The 8,831-nt window shown below is 37.8% G+C and overlaps 1 protein-coding gene across 2 annotated transcripts in view; it reads left to right on the top strand.

The window, feature by feature from the left end:
* The first annotated feature begins 3,833 nt into the window (after positions 1 to 3,833).
* wwox (WW domain containing oxidoreductase) overlaps positions 3,834 to 8,831 on the top strand; it is a 129,403-nt gene continuing 124,405 nt past the window's right edge. For both annotated transcript variants that reach the window (XM_038705506.1, XM_038705507.1), the window contains exons 1-4: positions 3,834 to 4,069; positions 4,939 to 5,003; positions 5,295 to 5,352; positions 5,451 to 5,620. In XM_038705506.1, coding sequence (XP_038561434.1) covers positions 3,963 to 4,069; positions 4,939 to 5,003; positions 5,295 to 5,352; positions 5,451 to 5,620 — 400 coding nt within the window. In that variant the 5' untranslated portion in view covers positions 3,834 to 3,962. The remainder of the gene's footprint in view (positions 4,070 to 4,938; positions 5,004 to 5,294; positions 5,353 to 5,450; positions 5,621 to 8,831) is intronic.

Below are 8,831 nucleotides of genomic sequence, written 5' to 3'. Positions count from 1 at the left end.
AGCTGGTGGAGGTGGAGCTAATTTGAAAGTAACTTTTAGACTATATTAAATCTATAACAATGCATCATATTTTATAAGATCATGATATGTTTTGTACTAAGGTAAAATCTTAATCTGCAAAGTAACTACTAACCTGATAAAAGTTTTTTGGAGTAAAAAGTAAAATATTTGTCTCTGAAATGTTGTGGAGTAGAAGTATAAAGTAACAACTGTAACTATATACAGTACTTGAGTAAATACATGCAACACTTAGTAGCCTACTTAGTCATTTTAATACATTCCACACCTGGTTGCTTTAAGCAATATGCAACATTTTGTTACCATTACAGAGCATCTCCCATTGAGTGTGAGAGTTCATCTGTGATCTTGGAAATGGCATTTTTACAAAAATAAATCTCATATGAGCAAAGTCTGTTGATCCAGTTAAATGCAGTCCGGTGAAGCAGTTAAAAGCACAGGAAAAAAGCTAGAAGGTTGACCATGAGTCAAGATTATTTTGTCAAACAACATCTTCCATGTATCTCACACACAGGAACGCTGTGAAAAAGCTCCCCGTCGGACCCCGTCTAGCAGAATGTTGTCAGGAGAGCACTGAGCTGATGGAGTGATGCATCAGGTCTCACAACTTCTGATTGCTGACATTTTATGTGCAAACACATCCACCCCCCTGGAGTAGATCATTGTTTGGGTAGAGAGCTACCAGTAAAACCAGTGTCAATACGTCATTTTGATTTTTTAAGAACTTGAGATAAGAAAGATTGTTCATGGCCCACATGAAGTTTTATGGGACTAACCATCCTACTTCCATCTCTTGTCCCACATCCTACCTATCATGTTATCAAAAGGTCTCCCTTATTCAATAAGATGTGTCTGTAAACATCAAGACATTGGAGACTCGCCCCAGTGAGCAGCCAGAGCCATCACTCACCTTTCCTTTCATGTGTCCCGTATTGCCATTGCAATGGTTGTCTACTCAAGCTTCAAAAGTCTAGCTTAATGTGTGAGAGAGTTCAGTTCTACATCCAGGCCCAGTTTTTTTTCCAGTTAATCACATCATCTTTGCACTGAAACATCATACATTCTTGTGACTGTGCCATGATGATGAGGTCATCCAGATAACAGAAGATTCTCATGCTTTAGTGCATCAGCAACTTGACCGCTGCTCCACATTGTTGGGGAGGTAGTGATTAGCCATGGGATGCTAATATGTCATTCTCTGAAAGGCAAACTGGAGCTGGAAGACCTCTCAGAATCCGTTTGCAAAAAGCAAAATGAAAGTAAGCATCTTTGCAGTTGGTAATACTAAACGAGTTGCATGGTTGAACATCAGCAGACTCTTTAAAGTCAGCATACACAACATCATGCTATGTCTCGTATTTCAAGTGTCCTGGAAATAGCCAGAATAGTGACTCTACTCCTGCTGTCCTTCACAGTAATAACAGAAACGGATCACTTAAAGCCATAGCTGAATCACTACACCAGCAAACAGGAGTGGCACAAGTGGAACTCAAGAAAGTAGCCTAGTGTGCAGAGAAGCTACTCTCCGAGTACATAACAATGCTGCCACTCTTGGTCATTTGTGAGGGGGCAGCAAGCTATAAAGCGGAGACTGGATAAAGCTTCTTTGTATTTGCTTATGTGGCCCTCACTCCTGCAACTTTCTACTTTACAACCACACTAAACTTCAAAAAGGATTTAGATTTGTATGTTATATATCAGCTGCCCTGGCTATCACTTTCTTTGTCTAGGTGTTATTAATAGAAGGTACAACGTAATTGGTTTATCAGGCTGATTAAAAATAGTGAAACAAATTCAGATCAGTTCAATGCAAAATACTTTATTTTCTCTACAGGGGTAATTTAAGGTAAGCTTTTGCAAAGACACAGAATAACTATTTACTCATACACACAGTCTTAAGATACAAAATAAATGTTTATAGAAACATAACAATGACTTAAAATGCCATTTCACATAATAGGGAAAGCACATGTGTTTTCTTTTAACATGGAGTCTTTGTCCCATGAAATGAAAGCCATCATTATTTGGATTCATTATTTACATTGTGCCCCCCAACCGTGACATTTCAAAATGTTCTCTATGAAAAAGGCCTATGAAAACACCGTCTGAATACAGATTGTCACAGTTTTAGTGCATAGAAAAGATACAGACCAGTGGCTAATGGGGAAGTTAATTATCTTCCCCTTCTTTCTACTCTCCTCAGTTGCATGAGTGTTATACTGGTGGTCAGTTTCCAGAAACAGAATCAGAATCAATGATATGTAAACGTACAAGGAAAGTGACTTCTATCTCACATTGCTGTCAATGTACATAAACAGAACAAGCATAAACAAACAGGACAACAAGAAAAACAAAAAACAGACACAAACTACGGTGTACAGTACAAACAACCATAAACAAAACAACAATTGTAGAGAGCAAGAGAATAGTGCAGTGAAAGACAGTGCAAAGGATGCTGGAATAAATAAACATTTGTGTGCAGGTATTATGTAAAAGAGGTAGGTGGATATAATAAATACAGTATATACTGCTACTCCATTGCTACAATGATGAATCACCACTAAGTAGTAAATGGTGGATGTTAGAGTCAGAGTTGCCAGGTTATTGCACAGGGATTGTTCCTGACAGTGTATGTCTGGAGTTATTTGTTGATCAGAGTGAAGGCCTGTAGGAAGAAACTGTTCCTGTGTCTGTTTGTTTTGGCTACAGTGCTCTGTAGCGCCTGCCAGAGGAGAGACGCTGGAACAGGTTGTGTCAGGAGTGTGATGGGTCTGCCGTGATGTTTCCTGACTCTGGGCATGCAAGTCCATAATTCCTAAATGGAGGGCTGGTTGGCACAGGGATGAGAGCCAACTGGATGCATTAGTGTGCTATTTATATATTACAATTAACAATTTCAAATGATTTATCATTCTTTTTTTTTCACAGGAGCCCCCTTCCCTAATAATTGTGCAGCCATCATCTGGAAACATTGACTTAGCAGACTGGCAGGACACCTGCAACAGGTACAAGGGAACAGCTGTGTGTGACAGATGTGGAAATTAAACTGAATTAAATGACTTGTAACTCCCCATTTAATTAGGCTATGTTTTGAGTTAAAATATTTTATTAGGAATAAATAGATAAAGTAGATCAAATATGCAGTAATGTAACTTTTTTCAATAACCTAAGGAAGGTTAGAGTCAAGGGCAACTGGACGTGTTTGAAGATAGGCTACTTGAAAAAAATAAAAACAAAACAAAACAAAACAAAACAAAAAGATAGGCTACTTGAAGAAGTTTCACCTCTCAACCAAGGGGCTTCCTCAGTTCTTTTTCAGTCAGTCATAGGAAAGCTGAAGCTCATTTTTTGTGTGAAAAAATATTTTGTCTCCCTTACTTTTTATTTTTATTTTATAGGCCTAAACGTGAGCCATTTAGAGACAGTATTTATCCTGTTCATTGGTTTTTATTTGGTTTAAGCAAAGGTGACTTGCAAAGGTTTTAGTCAAACTTTACTTTTTCTGCAGTGTATATAGTAAGCTAACTCAAGGCAGGTCCAATGGTCCAGTTTGAAAAGAAATGTTAAAACAATAAAACACTTTTCATCAGTCATGGGTCAAATAAGCCTACAGCAGCTGACTAATAAAGCCTATTCCCTGTAGCAGAAATGTTATAAATACACAAAAACACACAGTTTAAAATAATTCCAAAAATGCGCAAACAATGATTGTTTTTGTCCTATTTCGATTTGAAACTTTAAATATTCAAACAAGACCCTGGCTTTTGCGGGGGGTTTTTTGCCTCAAACTCCCAAAAGCCAATTCGGCAGTCGTCACCGTGTTGTTGCGGAAGTGCCGGTGGACAGTAATTCTCTACTCTGACAGTTGCATTCCTTCTTCAGAGCAGATTATCCTAACTGGTTTTGTGCTGTAGCGCCATCGTTTACGTGAATAAACTTGAGTCATGGCAGCCCTTAAATACGCAGGTTTGGACGATACAGATAGTGACGATGAGTTACCGCCCGGATGGGAAGAGAGATCTACGAAAGATGGTTGGGTCTACTATGCAAAGTAAGTGGTACACAGCTTGATAGCTATACTATACTATACTATATACTTTAAATCAGGTCTGGTATCTGAATTGGTAGCGTGAATTATAAAACCCACGGAGCTCAAGTTACGGTAGGTTTTGTGCGAACTGGTGCTAGAAATATATTTAATATGAAATATCTTGACAAGGCTGTGACTGTGGGATCGCGAGTCGTACTACAGTATTATGCAGTAGCTGCAGTACTGGAGGTTGGGAAATGAGATGCATAACTTCATGACAGATTTACTCTCTGAAATATACCCCCCCCCCCCCCCCCCCCCATCAGGGCTGCACTAGGCGGTTCGTGGTGACGTTGGAAGGAGACACAACCTGTAGTCATTTACTTAGAAAACGTAAAATTTAGCAATTGGAGAACTAAGAGCGCCAACATAGTGCATGGTAGCCTACAATGCTTAACATTTCATCTCTCTCAATACATCATGTCTTCATTGATATGTTAGACAAGTTTGTTTGCATGCCATGGGCTTATGTGATGTCTAATATTGGTTGTTTTGTGTGCCAGCTCTATTTGTTTCCTTTTATGAATATGTGTATGTGTCACGTGTCCACGTGCCTATGTTGAATCTGCTGTTGCTGTGATTGTGTGTGCCTTTTCTGTAATAGCATTAATTAGTTATTTAATTCCATATACTAAATGTAATAGAAAGTGATTTTGTCTGCCTTTTATAAATGTGTAACATCAACTGACCAAGAGACTGCAGATGAAAATGAGCCCTTTGGCTACATCTGGGACATTACCATCACACTGATTCTGGTCAGTGTGGGCTGCCACCAGTATATATAGATTAATTTTTTTTTCCAATCTTCTTTTGTCTCTGTGTACCAACAGCCATGATGAGATGAAGACACAGTGGGAGCACCCCAAGACAGGAAAGAAAAAACGTTGTGCTGGAGGTTTGTCTTACATGTATTTTATATCTGCTTGAGGGTCACTCACATATGGAGCAGCATGTTTAAATTGGCTTTGTATGCTCTCAAATGTAACCTTACTTCTGCAACTGCCTGCTTTTACAGTTGGCTTGTTAAATGCATTGTTTCTTGTTTTCAGGAACTTTGTGAAAGTGTTAGTAAATGTTGAATCATTTAAAAATGTTATAATATAACTGTCACCTATGGCAGTGTTATTCAGTTTGCTGCTATGCATTCAGGCTCTTAAAGAAAAATTATGTCTGTCATTTCCCACAGATTTACCGTATGGCTGGGAGAAAGAAACCGATGAAAAAGGACAGATCATTTATGTTGAGTACGTAGATTGATGATTCTACCTCTGGTTGCTTAACAAATGAAACAAATGAATTTGATTTGGTCTCACAGGACATGTTTTTTCTTTTTCATTTTCAGTCACATTAACAAGCGGACCACATATTTTGACCCGCGACAGGCTTTTACAGTAGAGGATGTGGTGGTGAAGCCAAAACGGTATGATGGAAATACTGCCGCTCTAGAGATCTTGCAGGGTCAGGACCTCTCTGACAAAGTTGTCCTCATTACTGGAGGCAACTGTGGCATTGGTGAGTTTCATAAAATCCTAATCTGTTTTACCAATTTAATAATTTGTTATAGCTATGATAAAATCATCAAGTGTATTTCCATAATTATACCATTAGGTGGCGATATGGTATTACACTGTAGAAGGGTGGTTGACAAGTCTGCGCTATGTGCAAGTCCCCATCTCTCCAAAACCAGGCATTCATCAACATTAGCCTCCAAAATGATACACTTAGACTCAACAAATCACTCCTTAATACCGAACATGATTGTATTGAAGTTCATTAGCTGGGCTGAATTGGATGTCATTGTTAACTGTAATGAATGGTGTCCATTTGTACCCAGCAAATGCATGGTTCACTATATAATGGTCTGGAAACTAATGTATTTCCTCTTTCCTTTAGTTTAAATTGGCACAAGTAGTGGCCATTTGTTCAGACTTGCTGCTTTGTTTGGGATAGATAATGCCAGCATGAGGGAAATCAAATAAACATAAAATCATTAATTGTCTTTATATTCAAATTCTTTGCCCAGGGAAAATCGCAGCAGTGTAATTACTGTGTGTGTATTACAAGATGCTGCAAAGCAGCACTGTAGTAAATAGATTTACAGCAGCCTGGGGACCTTTACTGAACAAAGAAGCTTGTGAACTTAAATGCCTTCCTGACCTTGATGTTCTTCCATCTATCTGTCTCTTATCTATAAACATGTTCAAGTCTATATCATATAGAGATAATACAAATCAGAATGTTGAAATGAGAAGTTCTTGTATGATGTCTGATTTCAAATTGTTGCACTGTAAACAGTTCAAAGTATTAATATTAACATACAGCATTCAAACACAAATGTACAATATGTTCCTTTTACCAGTGGTAATTTGTGGTGTTTTAACAACATATACCAGACATTAACTCATTTAAGTCTTTGATCAGCAAACTAGAAATTAGACAAATAAGTCACAATCACAGCACAACCGTGTAACAGATAAACAGTCAGTTATTGTTTAAACTCAGGATACATAAAAATAAGAAAACTATCCAACAGAACATAAAAAGTAGGGTTACTAATAAGCAAAACAAAAGTGTACCATTGCTAATAACAAAAATATCATTGCCAAACATAGGAACACAGACGAATCAAGCCGGACCCTCGTGGTTGAGATGGCTGCTTGAGAGGTTAAAAGTGCATAAACCCTACATTTAAACAGGAAATCATTCAGTTTTATTGACTTGCAATTGGATAACTGCAGCCATTCCTTCTTGCTTGAAGTTGTGTAAGAGATGTATCATCTTCCAGCAGAATAATGACCCATAACATGTGGCAAATCAAAGTGCCTGTTTGAATATTAAAATAAATTGCATCTCTGCCGGTCACTAGAACTCCATCATTATCTTAAAGAACTTTTGAAAAGGGAAAATGTCAAAGCACACTGTTAACATCACAAGACACTCTCTGAGAAACTCTAAAAGAAAACCATTTGGCACTTTGATTAAAGGTGGTGAGCAAGAGAAAATTGCAAATTGTTTTCACCACAAGAGGGCACAGTAGGTCCGTGATGCTGTTGTGGTTTTAAAATGTTATCATATTAACTGCTTCATATGAGCCTGCATCTGCCTTAATAAAAAAAACTATATAATGAAAAGATAATCCACATTTAGATTTGTTGCTATGTATTTAGTAAATGAATTTTTTTTTCATCGGAAAAAAAGCTGCTTTTCTTGAAAGAATGCATCAAATAGCTACAACACACTTTTTTATGGTGTGTGAATGCTTAATAAACCCATATTAACATAACCTTTGTTTTACTCTAACACATATAAAATATGCAGCACCCGTAATTAACTGTATTCTAATAGTAATTGCTACTACTCATGTGCTCCTTTGACATTCCACTACTGAAATGTGGTTATGCCAATTGGTTGGACCCACTTAGCATTTTAATAGCATCAATAGTGTTTTAATCCAAGTGTCAAGGCTATTTCCATTTTCTTCAGTGCTTATTTCCTCCACAGGAATGTGACATTTTTATTAGTATTGGTGGGATATTATTTAATTAGCAAATTTACATTTCAGCTCTTTGATTTAGTTCTTAATTCACATGAACATGAAAAGCACATATATGAGTTTATTTATGCATGAAATGTCATAGTCTCTGGTTTTGTGACCAGCCTCGAAGCCCCTTCGTAAAAGTGCTGGGAGGCAAGACAGTAATGCGATTTGTCTTGCCGATGTGATCATGCGCTCAGTTCACAACATTAGTCTTCCTCTCTCTGCTTTCTTTTGTAAATTAAAAACAAGTACCAACCTGAATGGTGTTTTTAATTGTGATAATGGAAACGAATGATCGCAGTTTGTTTTCCCTCGATTTCTGCGCCTCTCCGTCTCTCTACCTTCTCTTTAAAGGTTTTCTTACTCTTATAGACCTGTGGTTGTACACCTGTATCTCTGCATTGATTCCTAAGCGGCTTTGACCCAGGCCTGAGCCTCCTATCCATCCCCATTACACACTCCTGCTCTGGCTCTAATTCCCCTCCTATCAACTAACTCTCAGGCTATTTACTGGCCAGGGGTCCATGGAACAGTTGTCCTTAAAGGGCCATTGTCGTGATAGGTTTGGCACCCACTAGGTTTAGAGAGAAAACACTTTCTTTCTTAATAAATAATGAGTGCACGACATTGTTTTTAAAGATTCAAATCTCCAAATTTTCTTATTTATTTTTCCATACTCATCTTTAAGCCTTTTCCTTAAAATATTTTTTTTTCTCTTGAGGCAAGACTATATTTGCATTGTGCTCTCCTAGCACATGCAGTCATGTGTAACTACATATGTGTCACCCTACCTGGGGAGCAGCATCAGTCTCTCAGGCTCTTACAGCAGTTGCCATGTTGTCAGCATGACGTACGTTGAGTAACGGTCAGAAATAACATATTGACCCTTTGTCTCACTCAAATAAAGCATTTAGAAGGAGAAACTATCCTCCATTTGCTATTTTAATGTCAGTATAGTCTGATGGATGAAAGAAAACCTGTGTAAAAGGGTGTTATCACTTTTAATAGTTTTCTATTTCTAGACAAACACTTACAGAAAACCACAACTGTTTTTATTTTTGTGTTCTCACAACTTAACATATACTACATTAGCAGTCCTTTTCTGTCAACATGTTCAGAATTTGATCTGAACCTTTCTGGCCCTTCTGTACAGCAGGATGTTGTAGAGCAATACCTGCAGTTGCA

The sequence above is a fragment of the Micropterus salmoides genome, unplaced genomic scaffold, assembly GCF_014851395.1.
Source record: "Micropterus salmoides isolate LMB-PRFRI ecotype aquatic unplaced genomic scaffold, ASM1485139v1 Ms_hic_scaffold_8, whole genome shotgun sequence".
Taxonomy (NCBI): Eukaryota; Metazoa; Chordata; class Actinopteri; order Centrarchiformes; family Centrarchidae; genus Micropterus; species Micropterus salmoides.
Note: the sequence above shows the minus strand (reverse complement) of the source record. Positions and strands in the feature narration are given on the sequence as shown.